We start from the raw sequence: 16807 nt of genomic DNA, 5'->3' as shown, positions 1-16807 counted from the left end.
ACGGCTCATCCCTTGGGAAAAGTTAAGAGATGGGATGCTGCGCAAAAGAAATAGTACACATGGACATCCCACATCTATTTCAAAATTATAAGTATGGGTGGTGTAGATCAGGCGGATCAATCTATCGCAGTATATAATATGTAGATCGGCGATTAGGGACAATAAATGGTGGTGGGTGCTATTCACCCACATGCTTGACTTGTCCATTGCTAATGCCTGGCATCTGCATTTTTTGACACATGAAGAAAAATTTTATCAGCTGCAATTCCGTCGAACAATTGGAAATGGAAGACGAAAATCATCATAGGCTGTTCCAGGATTTGCAGCAGATGGAGTTGAGATACTTTCGGCACAGACTGCCAAACCAATTATAATGTGTCATTATTCATTAAAAAAATACGACTACAGTGCAAAAATGCATAAATACATGGTATATCGAATACAATAATTGTTTCGAAAACTACCACACATGTGCCCATTGTCCCTATACAAGGACAGTGTTTTTTTTAATACTTGCCATCTTATTAAAAAATATATTTTTGATGTTTTCACTTTGTAAGAACCCTATCATTAGATTAATAAAGAAAAAATAAATATTTTCATTGTAGTCTGCTTTTGGGTCCAAATAGGTTAATTCTGCCACTCACAACTCACAAGAGTTGTGAGTCGCAGAATTTCTGCTGGCAGAAATTCTGCTGCATTCAGTTTCATACAAAAGTCTTGTTTGATCCACATTCCACACGAGCGTAATTTTGTGAGTCATGATTTGTATGAAAAGATATTTACGCGGCAGAAATTCTGCGACTCACAAAATTACGCTCGTTTGGCTTCGCCCTTACTCTTGCTCCTTTATAATTATCTATATAATCTCGTAAGTCGTAACCCAATAGGAATAACTACCGAGTACCGACACGAATGACAAGAGATCAGCTGGTGCAGGAACGACAGTACAATATTTAAATGCCGTTCTTACTACAAGGAACATCACAGCGTCAGCTATTTATATAAAGAGTCTGCCTGTCTTTGTGTGGCGTATTGGAAAAGTCACATGCAGACAAACAATGAATAGCGATATGCTGCCAGCTGTGGTATTACTGATAGTAGGAGGGTGACTGCAGTCGTTAATCGTTCTTCTTTGCTGTGTGGTTTATATAAACCACACAGCAAAGAAGAAGTTAAGAAGATATGAATACTTATAAAAGTATTCATATTTTCTATCCGGTCTAGATAAAGATCTAAAAGTGTAATAAAATTATTATAGTTTGTTGCCAAACTCCTGTGAAACGGCTGGAGCAATTTTGTTGAAATTTCCATCGGGTTACGGTTGGACTGGGAATAGGCGTATTTATCATTCATAAATTCTACTCAAAATAACGTAAATTGTAAAACAACGTTTGTTTGGTCAGCTACTTATTGTTGTAGAGGTATGTATAATGTATATTATGTTATATTATATTGGCACCAGTTCAATTATTCACATTAGTCAATAAAAAACTCTTGGAATTTTATGAATCAAAAATTATTTTTATGTACTTACATCTTATTAAACTTTTAACATGTTATCCTTATAATGTTTTATTCATAGAATTAATTAATTTACCGGTACCTAACCTCACATGTTTACGTGATAAAGATTATAGTACGTTCGTACGTTATATATACTGTGAAAGTAGCAGCTCTGAAAGACGAAATAAATTTTGTTGTCTCTAGTTGTCTCTACCCTGAGCAAACGAGCAATTCTTGTATAAGTACAAGAATTGCTCGTAAAGATATAAGATTATTATTGATTTTATAATATTTTTAATTGAGATATGATGATTATTTTGGATTCTATCAAGTACTGCTCAGGGTAGAGGCAACAGACATACATACTATTCTATCACTACCTGAGCTAGTTAATAATATAAATATGGAATAATCAATTATGACGACCTCTGTGGCTCAGTAGTGAGCGCGTTGGCAGCTCAAGCCGGGGGTCGCGCGTTCGACGCCGCCCGCCGCCGGAACAAAAAAGTTTTCAAAGTTCCTGGGTCATGGATGTGTATATCATATACTTAATGAAATTCTTAAATATATTGTGTATAGTATAAAAAGTATTAAATATATTTCCGTTGTCCGTGGTACCTGTAACACAAGTCCTTCAGGTACTACGGGGCCAGACTGACGTGATGTGAAGCGACCATAGATAAATAGATATTATTAATTAATCAATTTGAAATGTGTTTATTGATAAAAGGCACTGTAATTAAGTAGGTAGAAACAAAATAGCATGGGTTCGGTGACGTGACGAATTTCATGTCCCCCGTGACGTGCCACGGCAATTGATGTAGTTCACTAGTTTTCACTAATTGGTATAGGCGAATGGTTTTTTATGTTAATTTCGTTTGAAGTTATGGGTGGGGCTAGACAGGATAAGTTTGACTTTTTTTTCTGCCTGTGGCTGTGCTGACTGCTGGCCTAAGTAGTGCCTCCCATACCGTTTTCGACGAACGAGGGTTCTGTGTAGCTGATCAGGTTTTATTAAAAAATTCAGGATCCTGGAGTTATTTTATAGTGCCCACATGTATGCGAACACTATTATTTTTTCGTTTTGCTCCCGATAAGTTCCCACTGCGCCCCTAGTGCTGCACAGTGTGTAGTGTATATAACAGGCATATAACAGGCGAAAGGCCTACTTGATATCAGACGGCTCGCCTGCTTTTTTGCCCATATCAGTTCTGTAAAAAAATATATTTTTTCCAAAATTTTTTTTTGGAAAACACCATGTTTTATTTAATCACCCTGAATGAAATAAAATAGGCCTATAGATACATAGCATAATTGCTCTGAGTACCTATAATACTTACTTATCTAAAAAAAAACAAGGCGCACTAGCACAGGGCGCGAAAAGGGCTATTTACGGCACTGGGCAGGAGTCAGGACTTTTACATATTGCCCTACTTTAACTTTATAAGAACATTTTTTTTTTAAACGCGGTATTGAACCCACGACCACGTACCTAGTCTAAAGCCACGGAGGCGATTGAAAATTGTAAGTGTGCGTCATGTTCATTGCTCAATGTCCGGACAACTTATTGCATCAGAAAGTTTTAAATAACTTGTACAAAACTTTCAAGTGGCCATGAATGTCTGTTCATCGTCTACATGATTGTTAATATTCCATTATTTAATTCAGAATAATACACACTGTATACTTGTATAAAAAGAGCAAGAGAGTGTCTGTCTGTCTCTCACTTATTCACCCTTGAACAGACGAATTAAACATAATATAACAAAAAGTAATCCCAATATAGTTTATTTCTAAGGATTCGATCGACTTTCTAGTACATAGATAAACAAGTTGAAATAAAACAAGTCACAATACTTTAGAATGTGTATGTGTGTCCCATAAATAGAGTTCACTGTAAAAGTAGCAGCGCTAATAGAGTATTTTTTGTGTTACAAAAGTTACTAATTAGTAATTCCTGTACACAAGATACTTACATGTAATACAACCTCGTTTTGTTTTGTTTCAACCTGAATAGAATATGCCTAATACATATTTGTCCTTGCCAAATACTTACAGTTTTATCTCTGGTTTTATGGTGATCCTGGTATTTACGTTCCAGACAATTTTCTGAGAGAAATGGCGCCATGGTGCCGTACTGTTTCTACAACGAAAATCTAATGCTTCGTCTCCTAGTATAAGCATCAAATGTCAAAATAAGGCAACGGTGATTGGCGGTAACTTAAAATTGATGATTGGTTGGTTGGTTTAATAATTGGATGAACGAAGAAAAATATAAAAACAAGAAATCATAATTCAAAAATTTAATACTGTTAAAATTCAACAATACAAAACATTACAGACGCTATACACTAAAAAAAATTAACATATCTAAATAAAATTGTAAAGGAAATATATTACAGTAATGGCATTAAGTACTTATCATAAAATTATTTACAAATCAGATATATTTTATAGTAAAAACATTTCTTACGCTAGGACATGAAAACTATTGAATGGTCAATGCGTAGCATGGGAGGCAGTATTGTAGATAGGCTATCAATATTTAATAGTATAATCAAAATCGAAAAATATTACATTCTTCATTCAGAATAGAACATTTAATGACGCACATCACACATGGTGCTATATCGAGTTCTCAAAAGCTTTACCAAAGTTCAAACTGCGAATCGAGGCACAATACAGTACTCCCAAATTAAATGCGCATGGAAATCTTCGCTAATTGTCGTAATCACGAAAACACCCGTCTATGAAACTTGCATTTTGCACCTTGTTCCAAGGAAATAGAAGTAAATATCAGCTGTCGCTTACTCACCGGGAAGCCATCTCACGTTACCATGGTAACGCTCAAGCAACGTCAGGCACCTCTACGTCGCTGCAAAGCGCTGTTTTTCTTAAAGTTAAGTTTAAAATAGCGCTTGCAGCGACGTCTTCCGACGCTCGGGAAATACGACCGTTGCCGAAAAATTACGAAAATTTCTATGCTCATTATCACTTTGGGAGCACTGTACTTCAAATAAAATTTCGTGTCTGTTTATTATGATTGAAGTAAAATTTTTCGATTTTGGCCTTTCAAACTCGGGAAATCTTATACTGAAAAATTTGAACTATGACGCCCTAACTTATATGGCAGTGTCTTACGTAAGCGTGAAGAAGTGTCCAAAATTGTACACCGAAGCGTCTTGTCGCGTAACACTAGGAGATCGGTACACTACACTAAGGCGATTCACAGGGGCGTAGATTCCACACGAAGCAGATTAGATTCTGTCACACGGAGCTTAGGTTTTGCCACACCGCACAGAAGTTAAGAATCCGCCACACAGAGCTTAGGTTCTGCCACACGAAGCAGATTAAGTTCTGCCACACCGCGCAGAAGTTAAGATTCTGCCACATGGAACTAAGGTTCTGCTGCATGTCTGCCAGACCGCGTAGGATATAGAATCTGCCACAGGGAGCTAAGATTATACTGCACCACGCAGGAGTTTATATTCTGCCACATGAAGCTTACAATCTGCCTGACCGTTCAGATAAGGCTCAACGCGCTGGCACTTAGATTCTGCCATTTCACGCAAATTGTACAATACAAGGACAAATGCATTCCTCGCTTGGCTTCGTTCATTATAATCTGTCACCCCTCAAGGTTCTTCGCCTAAATTTCTACTGCATCAGGAAACACGTGATTCAAATACGATTGGTCGTAACTTTGTACGGGCCTTGGTCTCACTGGTTTTGGATTCCCACTGTTTCTGTCAAACCTCGAAGCGATTTCTCTTACCTTCCCCGGTCTGGGAAAGTAATCTTCCTCTGTAGCGTTATCTTGCTCATCTTTAATTATTTCTTTATCTTTTATTGCATCAACGTCATGCATTTCTACTTTGTCATTTACTTTGATTCTATTTGACAATCTCTTTGCATCTAATCTCATTTCCACATCTCGTGTGTAAGAGTGATTGTTTCCGTAATTATAACTACTGCGAACTGGCCTAGGTTGTGCGTTAGTTTCATGTCTTCCGAAATTCGGATCTTTGTAGTATTTTACATCATTGTTATTATAAACTTTTTTGCTTCTGTTACTTCTGTTAGATCGTCTGACTTTTTCTGGTTTGGTAAATCGATTATCGTTTTGTCTGTTGTTATAATTGTTATTAAAATCGTTTGTTTTAATTTTTTGTGGGTCAAAAGCGTGTGTTCTTTGGTGCGTTAGAGGTTTAGACAAGGATAAATACTTAGGCGGTTCCCCGTGATTATTTATAGTTAGTTCATACTGTATGTGCGGGTCTAGTACCGCATATACATTTTCTTTGGCTTCTCTCTGCAACGATGACAAGGCTGCCTGTAAAAAAAGTTATATTTTAATTTAAGGCTTACAGTTTTATACCCTGAAATAACTCTATTTATTTGCAAGCAACTAACTTAAAACTTCAAAATCAGTGATAGTGGTCAAACGTGTCCATATCTAAATAATAATACAAAACACAAAACTGAACAAAACGTATTGAATGATGCTAAAAATATATTTATAAATTGTCACACACAATAATGAAACAGCACGCAGTAAAGAGTTAAAAATATTAATTTATGCTAAGTAAAGGTGTTAGTCGCTACAGTTGGTACGAATGGTGCACTTAGCATAATTAAACGCCCAGTGGAACGGGTGCGCTAACAACAACCAAAAACTATTTCAATCAAGATTATGTTCGTTTAATTACGTAAACGATTAAAGGCCTAAGAATGGAGAGATATGGCATGAATGCAGAACAGATTATGGTTCTAACTATGAAGCATTAAGTTACAGAATAGTATTAAATGTGGTAAAAGCCTAAAGTATGGAAATTGGACCATTGATTGTGTCCTTTGATATTAAATAATAATTATTTATTCTCTGTGTTTGTTATTGAGTGTGTGCATTAGATAGCGAACCCTATACGTATAGCCTACGTAACCTAACGGCCTAACGGCCTACGGCCTAACCTTAAATATTTTACAGGACGAATATGAAAGACAATAATTGATTTCAATTCATAATTGCAAACTAAAGCAAGCTATCGAGGAGAATGAACAGCTGAGAAATATCTCTTTGATGCCACATTTTAGACTGAAAAGTCTAAAAAATAACAAAAATCTCAGAAAAACTTGTAGTAAATTGTAATCAAACGCGCCATTTATCATACCTAGGTCAGTAACGCGTGTTTGTTTGATCTTCACAGAAGCATCTGTAATCTGTATGCTTCTTATTAGTTTGTCACTGTAATGACTCATGTTTGTTTTTTCGGGGATTTCGGGAAATTTCGTTTTGCATTGCGGGAATTTGGCAACAGATTCTTTAGAGAAAAATATAAAGATTCATATTAAGTCATGGGCGTACCTAGGTTCTGGGCCAGGGGGGGGGGGGGCAAATTACCCAGGTTCTGGTGCCAGGGGGGGGGGGGGCAAATCACCCAGGTTCTGGGCCAGGGGGGGGGCAAATCAGATTTTTCATAAGCTAGGTGTTTATAAAGAATAAAAAATGTATAATTTTTAGTTGTAAAAATATTGTATTGTCCTGCTGCCCCCCCTGCCCCCCCCCTCGGTACGCCCATGTATTAAGTAGTTATTTCTTATATATACAGGGTGTAATAAAACAAAGTGATAATACTTCAGGGTGTGTATGAGTATATAGAGCTCACAACAACATTTTTACAGTAACATTTTTTACATGACCCATACAAAATGGGCAATCTTATGACGCTGAGATGCTTGCCCAAACAAATCACAAAAAATGACTCTTTAACAGTCAACTCTAGATAAGGGACATAATATTGTGACCATTATAATGAGTTATAGGAAGATTTGCACATCTTAAATTAAGTTAATTATTATCACTTAGTTTTGTTACACCCTGCATAGTGCATATTATTTTTTATTCGTTAATAGTCTATTTATGTAGATTTTAACTTGTCATCACATTACTCTATTTATTTTTTATTATTTTTATTAACCTTCTTTGTTACTGCCTACCAATTTAAATTCACTTAAATACTGTAAATTAGTCGGCATTTATACAAAACTAAGTGATAATTAGGGTGTGTTAGAGTTAACTGTGAAAGTAGCAGCGCTAAAATTTTGTGATTTGTATGGGCAAGCGCCCGAGTGTCATGAATATTTCCATACAAAGGTGAAAAAAAGTAACTCTTTTGACAGTCAACTCTACATAGAGGGCCCATTTACTCGACGACATCTGTGGCTCAGTGGTGAGCACGTTGGTAGCTCAAGCCGGGGGTCGCGGGTTCGAATCCCGCCGACGGAACAAAAAGTTTTCAATGTTCCCGGGTCTGGATGTGTATTAAATATGTGTATGATATAATAAAATCTTAAATATATGTATAGTATAAAAGTATTAAATATATTTCCGTTGTCTGGTACCTGTAACACAAGTCCTTTAGGTATTTAGCACGGGGCCAGACTGACGTGGTGTGAAGCGTCCATAGATATTATTATTATTATTATTATTTACACCCTAAAGTATTATCACTCAGTTTTGTTACATCCTTTAGTATTTGATATGTTGCCAATGAGTTCCACCTAATTAGTATATCACTCAACACGGTTAGTAACCCTCACCCCGTGCTTCACACAGTGGTCGGCGGCTGCAGCACGACGGTGGCGCGGCGCACCTGCAGCGCGCCGGGCGAGTACCGCGGGTCCGGCTGAGCCCGCGGCTGCGGCTGGTGCGGCGAGTATACCGCGTCCGCTGGCAGGACTGTCTTCTCGCTGGTGAATGAGAGATGGTGAGGATGATTGTGAAATTGCATTTGATTCTTTTAGCCTAGAAATGGAGGAATTGAAGCTGTTTTCATACAACAACGTCATTTTTGACAGTTCTTCTTTACCAGCAGCGCCCATTGACATATTCATTTAAAGTCTTGGTGCACTATATATTATGTTGAAATTGTAATTTTCCATCTTTTTAGTTAAAGATGGCCCATGCGAGTTTCTTATACCGGTTCTTCTCGCCGGGTTATTTCCCGAACCGGTGGTAGGCAGCTTAGTATTAACGTTCAGAAATATTTTTGTAAAAAAATTACTACCTACGAATAAAAAATATTTTGATTAGATTTTGATTTGATTTTGAAGCGCCATTTCTTGTAGGGCGCAGCGACACTATATTGTTGTCAAATCACAAACATTTTCTAATTCATCGGATGTGGATAATTTGAATTGAATTTTTAATCAAGAGCATAGTATCTTTTTCTGAATTAGATCGATACTGTAATAGCAAGATGACATAATATTATTACACCGTTGTCGTTTCTTTTCAGGGAGAAGTTTAAAAAAGTAAGATGTTTTACTCACCTATCTAATTCGTCAGTCTTGTATTCGACGCTTTCTGCAACAAAAATAGAAACATCTTATTAACATCAAGTGAATTAATTTCATTGTCTGTCCCGTATCATGTTCCTGTTTCTTTCCACTAACGCATCTAAACGATCATCAGCCCTCGCTTTCTTTCTTCCTACAATATCACTCAGGTCAGAGCGAGCAATTGCTATATATATTATATTAGCGGTCTCTGTATATCCATCTCCCTCTCTCTCTCTGTTCATCTCACTCACCTCGTCGGCGGCGGCAGCGCAAGATTAAAGGCACAGTACGAGCACCAGCAGTGCCGCCAGCACCAGCGCAGCCGCGATCAGAGGCCACGTGAGCGGTCTCTGTATATCCATCTCCCTCTCTCTCTCTGTCCATCTCACTCACCTCGTCGGCGGCGGCAGCGCAGGATGAGGCACAGTACGAGCACCAGCAGCGCCGCCAGCACCAGCGCGGCCGCGATCAGAGGCCACGTGAGCGGTCTCTGTATATCCATCTCCCTCTCTCTCTCTGTCCATCTCACTCACCTCGTCGGCGGCGGCAGCGCAGGATGAGGCACAGTACGAGCACCAGCAGCGCCGCCAGCACCAGCGCGGCCGCGATCAGAGGCCACGTGAGCGGTCTCTGTATATTCATCTCCCTCTCTCTCTCTATCCATCTCACTCACCTCGTCGGCGGCGGCAGCGCAGGATGAGGCACAGTACGAGCACCAGCAGCGCCGCCAGCACCAGCGCGGCCGCGATCAGAGGCGCCACGTGAGCGGTCTCTGTTAGCGAAAAATTATCTGCGTGAAGAAATTCGTTAATGTAAATCATCAAATAAAAACAAAAGAAAATAAAAATGATGAAAATCATGTAGAATGTCAGACGAAATAAATGAAACTAATTTTTAAAAATGTTCTATCCAAAAAATAACCTGATCCAGAAACTTAATATTTTGATGCCATAATAATATCAGTAATCGCATGCAACACCGATAAAGTGATGGAATCAAGCTTTTTTAAAAGACGAGTATCCGACGGTGGTAAAAAATTATGTAGATGAAGGGTTCTCAAAAAAACTTCTTAACTATTTCATAAACCTTTTAGATACTATCCCATAAGAACTATCCAACATCCAACTCACCATGCACGGTCAATGTCACAGAGTGCGTGGAGAAGCCCCTCTCGTTCTCCACGTCCAGGGTGTAGACTCTCGCGTCAGACAGGCTGACGTCGCTGACGAGGAGTGTGTAACGGTAGCAGCCCGCGATGCTGACTGACTCCAGGGCTTGGTAGCGACCTTCAATGTATGATGATGAAGATAAATGAGGGTATTCGGGGGGACCTGGGGGATAGTGGAGCGCACTTTAAAGGTGAGAGAGTGAGGCTAGTAAAATACGACTTTTGCGCAAGCGCACATTACGCAGCTATATTAGATAGATACCTAGATGACGCCCAACTCCGTTGCGCCAGAATTTGTTTATCGCGCAGGAACCATACATATTTCCGAGATAAAAAGTATCCTATGTACTTTTCCAGGATTTAAAGTGTCTCCATACAACATTTCAGAAAATCGGTTCAACGGTTTAGGTGTGAAGAGGTAACAATCAAACAGACAGATATACTTTCGTTTTTATAACAAGGATATAATATGGATATACTTTCGTTTTTATAATATGGATTATGGCTTGGACATTCTCTTCGTAGGTCACCAACCATACTATACCTTCGTAACATATCTTTATACTATAGTCCACTATATCACTACGAATCTTTTCATTTTTACATCTGGTAGCCTAAATTTATTATATTATGCGAATGAGCCGCACCATGGAAATGCACGGATCTGATGCAAAGGGCATAATTAAACTGCTTCATTATATGCATTTATCATGATGCATCATCAGTCATCACGTACTTACCAACATGAGACGGTACTCTCAGACTTCTGCTTCCCCACCTCCAGGCGGCTCGTCGCGGTGGGGGGTCCGCGCAGACCGCCACCGTCACCCGCGCCTCCCCCCCTCGCCAGCCCACAGCAGCCCCCACCTCCGCACCCACTGGAGGACCCAGCACGTTCAGAGTGATGCCTTCGGACTGGTGCCGTCTGAAAACACCGCCATCTGTTATTGGGTTTCGGAAGAAAAATTGTCCTCGTTTTTGGGAAAAACTGAAAAAAAAACTGCAATATTATTGCCTTTATCAATTTAGTAAGCAACACTTATGCGTGAAATAAATGGAAATATTGCAATATTTTGTTTTAATAATTTAAATTCAATATTGTATGAAGCGCCTTCTTTTGATGAATAGCAAAAACGCGCGCTTACATACAGCGCTAGTTGACTAGATTCAAACCTTTAAGGTTGGGTTGCACCAGAGGCGTGGTTAAAGTTAAAGTTATGGTTATAGTTAAGGCAAATTTTTCTTTAACTTTAACCCTAACTTTGACCGGAGAAATTGTCAGATGACAGCTGCTCCAACACACACACACACACACAACAGGTTAAACCAATCTTCGCTAGACGGATCTTTAAACTTAACCCAGAGTTAACTTTGACCCAAATCTGTGCAAGTCGGCATAATATTTCCCCTTGGAAAATATTAATTTTCTGTAAATTGTAGCTTACCGTTCTTGAAGACCAATTTCATTGATAGCTACGCAGGTGTATCTGCCGTGTTGCGTGTAAGAGACGTTGTGAAGCAGGAGCTGAGGGGTTGAAGAGATGTGGTAGCCCTCCTCAATATTGGTAGACGATGGGTTCGGTCTGGAATTAAAAAGGAAAACTTAGTTTTAAAATTAAACACAAGATGGCGTAACAAGATAACTAGTTTGTTTTAAAAACTTCGGTTTTCAATTCAATTTGCCACTAATAGATGGCGTTGGAATATTACTTCTTAAAGACGACAATAATTATTTTTATTTGAATTTAATTTTTTGCCACTATAGGCGCTGTTTTAGTCTCATATAAATTAAAACAATAATAATACTTACATGTGGTACCACTGGTAGTTAGGTGCTGGGTTCCCCTCAGCTCTACACTCCAGTGTGACGGAGGAGAACAGGCTCGCTTCGACCACCGTGTCAGGTCCGACCCAGGTGACGCGGGGAGGATCTAGGCAACAGAAGAAACAATAAGTATGACATAATATAGGTACCGTATATAATATTATGCAATATTTTAAAGGAGACTGAATTGAAGTAAGATTATTGGGCCTAGATTATTAATAGGCAAGTGACTAGTATTCAAATTAAATGGCATATTGTTATTCCTCCAGTCTTCCACTATGAGCCACAATGGAACTTCTTGATTGCCATCATGATTGCGATGCCAAATAAGGGTGACTTAGACCAGCCTTTCTCAAAGGGGGCGATAACGTCCCCTTGTGTGCACTGAAGGTCTGAAGGGGGGTGATGTGGGACCCAGGAAAAAAATGGGGGCGTTGTTAAAGGCTTGGGGATGATTTATATTTCATCAGGATGCATTTTAAATTGAAAAATGGGGGCGCTAAAATATAATTTGTTTTTAAAGTGGGCGGTAGATAAAATTAGTTTGGGAACCTCTGACAAAGACGAATATTATGCCTGTCTAGAAACGTTTGTTTTGGTCCATCATTACCAACATTGATAAGCCACATCATACTGAATCTATAGTATTTTTTTGTATAGTAATTTGGCTTACATTTAACATCAATTTCCATTTTCACTGCTTCCGATGTGCCCAACGAATTCCTCGCTTGACAACCGTAGATCCCTGAAACACAAAAAAAATATCAAATTATCATTACTAAGTAACCAAACTTTATAAAGCTAATTTCCAAGTTAAAACTTGAAATAAGATAGTCACGCCATCTATGTTTGGTTTGAATGTGTTGAGATAACACTAAAGTGAGATTGAAAAAGTTTTATCAACTAACGATCTACGAACGTGTGTCTATCTGAAACTTTAAGGTTAAAGGGAAAATTTACATTTTCGTGTCGAATTTGGCACACCCAAAAAAGCGTAAGTTTGGCTGATGATGTGCGATTCGAAACTTTTGTCATCACACGCGAGCTGCGTGATAAATCTTGAGGGGGGAAAAACTGTCTATTGACAGCTGTAGACATTAGAGTTCGACAAGGCTGTATATGAACGTGGCGAGAAAAGGAACTAACGCTTCTATCATACAAAAACGTCATTTTTGACAGTTCTCCTTTACCAGCAGCGCACATTGACTGACATTGACACATTCAATTAAAGCCTTGTCGAACCTTTCCTTTCCTTTAATTATTTTATTTTTTATTTTATTTTACCGTTTATTTCAGGCATCTAGGCCCATAATACAAATACCTTACAGACTAACATACATATTCATATTATAATATACCTTAACGACTAACATGCATATTATTATTATACACTTAAAAACTACACTTTGTCACGTGTTTACGGCTACGTGACGCGCTTCATTCCGGAGTCTCCCCCGGAACCTCCGGTAGACCACATCCATCGGCCAGAACTCCGGCGCCTCAAAGGTCGAAAGAAGATTCGTCGGTAATAATTTATGGTTGCAGGTCGGTAATTAATCATGACTAGTCTGCTGGTATAAGGTCTAGAGAGAGAGAATAGTCTTATTAAGTCGATTCAAACAGTTGGCATGATATTAAAGTATTAAGAATTAGAATTAACATATCTCGCTAAGTTCCCCTAACCCTAAACTAGCTATTTGACCGAGCTTTGCTCGGAATTCGATAAAACACGAATAAAATGACGTTTTCTAAAAATGATTCCTAGCTAGATCGATTTATCGCCCCCGAAACCCCCTATATACTAAATTTCATGAAAATCGTTGGAGCCGATTCCGAGATTCCAATTATATATTTATATACAAGAATTGCTCGTTTTAAGATATAAGATAGGTGCTCCAGCCATCACAACGTTACCCGACCAAATTACGTAGCTTATCCTCTTCAATCCAACTCACCAACACATCCTAACTTAACCCTACACTCACCAGAATCATTCCTGTTAACCGGTGCGCGGATGAGCTTGGGTCCGTTCGTCCCGACCACCTGGCCGTCCTTCGTCCACCACACGTAGGGGCTGGGGTTGCCGAAGGCGCGGCACTCGAGGGTCAAAGCGCTGGAGCCCTCCTCCAGGGAGGACAGGGAGCTCGCGTCCGCGCCCGTGATGGTGACTTCGGGGACGACTGGAAAGGTAAATGTTAAAGTAGAGTAGCTGAACAAAAAAACTTCAGAGTTTGTCAAGGGACACCCGGATGGAACGAAGTTATAAAAAGAGAGAGAGAGACAGAGAAACAAACACGCGCTACCGCACGGCTTACAACTATTAAGCATTTTTGCTCTAGTTGTAATATACCGACACTTTTGTGTCATGTCGTTACAACTTTTTCCGTCTAGCCCCTTTCGCAACGCGCGATAAGGAACTCGGTTCCAATAGCACATAATTCTGGATCGCGCTATAGATGTTTCTGAGATCAAGGTAAGACATAGAATATGTAAAACGAAATGACGACCGTGGGCTTCGAGCTGACCGAGTGTACAAACCACGCTCATTTTGTTTTTTTTTTTAATGAAATAAGGGGGCAAACGAGTCACCTGATGGAAAGCAACTGCCGTCGCCCATGGACACTCGCAACATCAGAAGAGCTGCAGGCGCGTTGCCGGCCTTTTAAGAGGGAATACGCTCTCTTCTTGAAGGTTTGCAGGTCGTAAAGCTAATTTTAATAATCATTTTTTATATTTGCTACCAAACCATGCCATGCCAAACCATGCTTTCAATATTTTTAGTTATAATCTTAAATTACCCAATCGTAATTTCTAATCTGACTGGATGCCTTAGCCATGTAAGTGCATCTGTCGACTTCAGACTAATGTATTTGTCGAGTCTCGTCTGTCCAGTCTCATCCAAAAATAGTTTCGTCTAAGCCAATGGACAAACTCAGTCTCCATTAGGTCTCAGAATATTTAAGCCACCGGCTGCGGATGGATTCTTAGAATAACTTGACTTGGGATAATTGAAAATTAATTCTAGTTTACCTTATGTATGGCGATGAACGCCTGAGGTTATAAGTTATAACAGTAAATAATTTGGTCTATAGTCTGTCAAAAAAGTGAAGAAATTAAAAAGTGGCAACATCGTGGTGCAACCCTTTCAAATCAATCTAAGAAAACTACGATGGTGCCACTATTTAATTTCTTCACTTTCTTGACAGACTGTTTCGCCGAGTGAGTGAGTTTACCGGAGGGCCAATCCCCTACCCTATTCCCTTCCCTACCCTCCCCTATTCCCTTCCCTAAACTCTCCTATTACCCTATTCCCTCTTATAAGGCCGGCAACGCACCTGCAGCTCTTCTGATGCTGCGAATGTCCATGGGCGACGGAAGTTGCTTTCCATCAGGTGACCCGTTTGCTCGTTTGCCCCCTTATTTCATTAAAAAAAAACGAATAAATTGGTGGGCTATGTGATATCGTCGGTGAATAGAAATTCACACCACGTAAGTCAAAAATAGTAACTTTTCAGGAGAGAGAAAAAATGTTGATTTACTATTTAACTATTTTACAAGCTTTTGTTGGACGATAGGTGTTCCTGATTGGCTAAAACGACGCGTCTTCCGATTTTCTGGCGAATTGCATCAAAATCTCAAAATAGGCAAAATGTGACTAGAACTTTAATGAATAGAATAGAATAAACGTTTATTTGCAGCTAAAACAATGACGATAATAATTATTATTATGTCAATTATACTAAATAAATAAAGTATGTAAGTCTTGATCTGTCGGCTGGGTTTGACATAACGCGACCAAACTCCGGTAGGTCCGCCAAGTGCCAACTGACTATAGTCTGTCAAGAAAGTGAAGAAATTAAAAAGTGGCAACATCGTAGTGTCATCCCTTTCAAATCAATCTAAGAAAAAAGGGATGACACTACGATACTGCCACTTTTTTTTTTATGAAATAAGGGGGCAAACGAGCAAACGGGTGACCTGATGGAAAGCAACTTCCGTCGCCCATGGACACTCGCAGCATCAGAAGAGCTGCAAGTGCGTTGCCGGCCTTTTAAGAGGGAATAGGGTAATAGGGAGGGTAGGGAAGGGAAGGGAAGGGAATAGTTGAGGGTAGGGAAGGGAATAGGGTAGGGGTTAGGGGCATCCGGTAAACTCACTCACTCGGCGAAACACAGCGCAAGCGCTGTTTCACGCCGGTTTTCTGTGAGAACGTGGTATTTATCCGGTCGAGCCGGCCCATTCGTGCCAAAGCATGGCTCTCCCACGTATACTTTTTAGTTTCTTCACTTTCTTGACAGACTTTATGAATCAACGTCTCTGATAGTACATTTTCTGCGACCTGTAAAGCCTGATGTGTACACTGCACTGGAAAGTCCCGGAAAAGAAACTCCCTTTTTATCCCGGAAAAATGTGCGGTTCTCGTGCGATAAACAATTTTTGGCGCAACGGAGTTGCGGGCGTCATCTAGTATTTTTTCTCACACAATAAAATAGGTATATCATAGCTAGGTACATGTATGAAAGAGAAAACTGGTACAACTTACAGGTAACATCCAGCATGGTGTAAGAATCCCTATAATATGGTGAAGGGAATGAGGGATGATGGGCTCTGCAGGCCAGCTGTCTTCCATGCGAGGACCGGGTAGCACCCAGCTCCAGAACAGATCTCGCAGCCCATACCCTGGGCCGCTCCACCTCCGACGCGTTGGTCTGGCTCCAGGCGGTTAGGCGTTCTTTCTCTGTAATAGTAAGCAGGTACTATAAGATATTTAGTAGTAGGTTTAGTAGTAGAAGAGAATAGTTTGGTTGGGTTATGACTTATGTCCGATAGATTAATACGAGCAACGTTTATTGTCATAATCCGAATTCCGACCAAATCAGGAAGGTCCGCCATCATAATTCTAATTCGCTGATAGATGATTGTTATAATTAGGTGAAATTATTTATTGAAATGGATAGATATATCGT

At 39.5% G+C, this 16807-nt stretch overlaps 1 protein-coding gene across 1 annotated transcript in view; it reads right to left on the bottom strand.

The window, feature by feature from the left end:
* Positions 1-5701: 5701 nt before the first annotated feature.
* The window catches only part of LOC121733422 (hemicentin-2-like), a 174652-nt gene continuing 163546 nt past the window's right edge, over positions 5702-16807 (bottom strand). The window contains exons 5-15 of the mRNA XM_042123679.1: positions 16384-16578; positions 13826-14020; positions 12514-12585; positions 11826-11946; positions 11461-11598; positions 10756-10940; positions 9978-10178; positions 9521-9637; positions 8839-8872; positions 8107-8256; positions 5702-5839 (exon numbers count right to left, since the gene is read on the bottom strand). Of these exons, the coding sequence (XP_041979613.1) occupies positions 8115-8256; positions 8839-8872; positions 9521-9637; positions 9978-10178; positions 10756-10940; positions 11461-11598; positions 11826-11946; positions 12514-12585; positions 13826-14020; positions 16384-16578 (1400 nt within the window). The 3' untranslated portion in view covers positions 5702-5839; positions 8107-8114. The remainder of the gene's footprint in view (positions 5840-8106; positions 8257-8838; positions 8873-9520; positions 9638-9977; positions 10179-10755; positions 10941-11460; positions 11599-11825; positions 11947-12513; positions 12586-13825; positions 14021-16383; positions 16579-16807) is intronic.

The sequence above is a fragment of the Aricia agestis genome, chromosome 13 (genome assembly GCF_905147365.1).
Source record: "Aricia agestis chromosome 13, ilAriAges1.1, whole genome shotgun sequence".
Lineage (NCBI taxonomy): Eukaryota > Metazoa > Arthropoda > Insecta > Lepidoptera > Lycaenidae > Aricia > Aricia agestis.
This window is presented reverse-complemented; position numbering and strand designations above follow the sequence as displayed.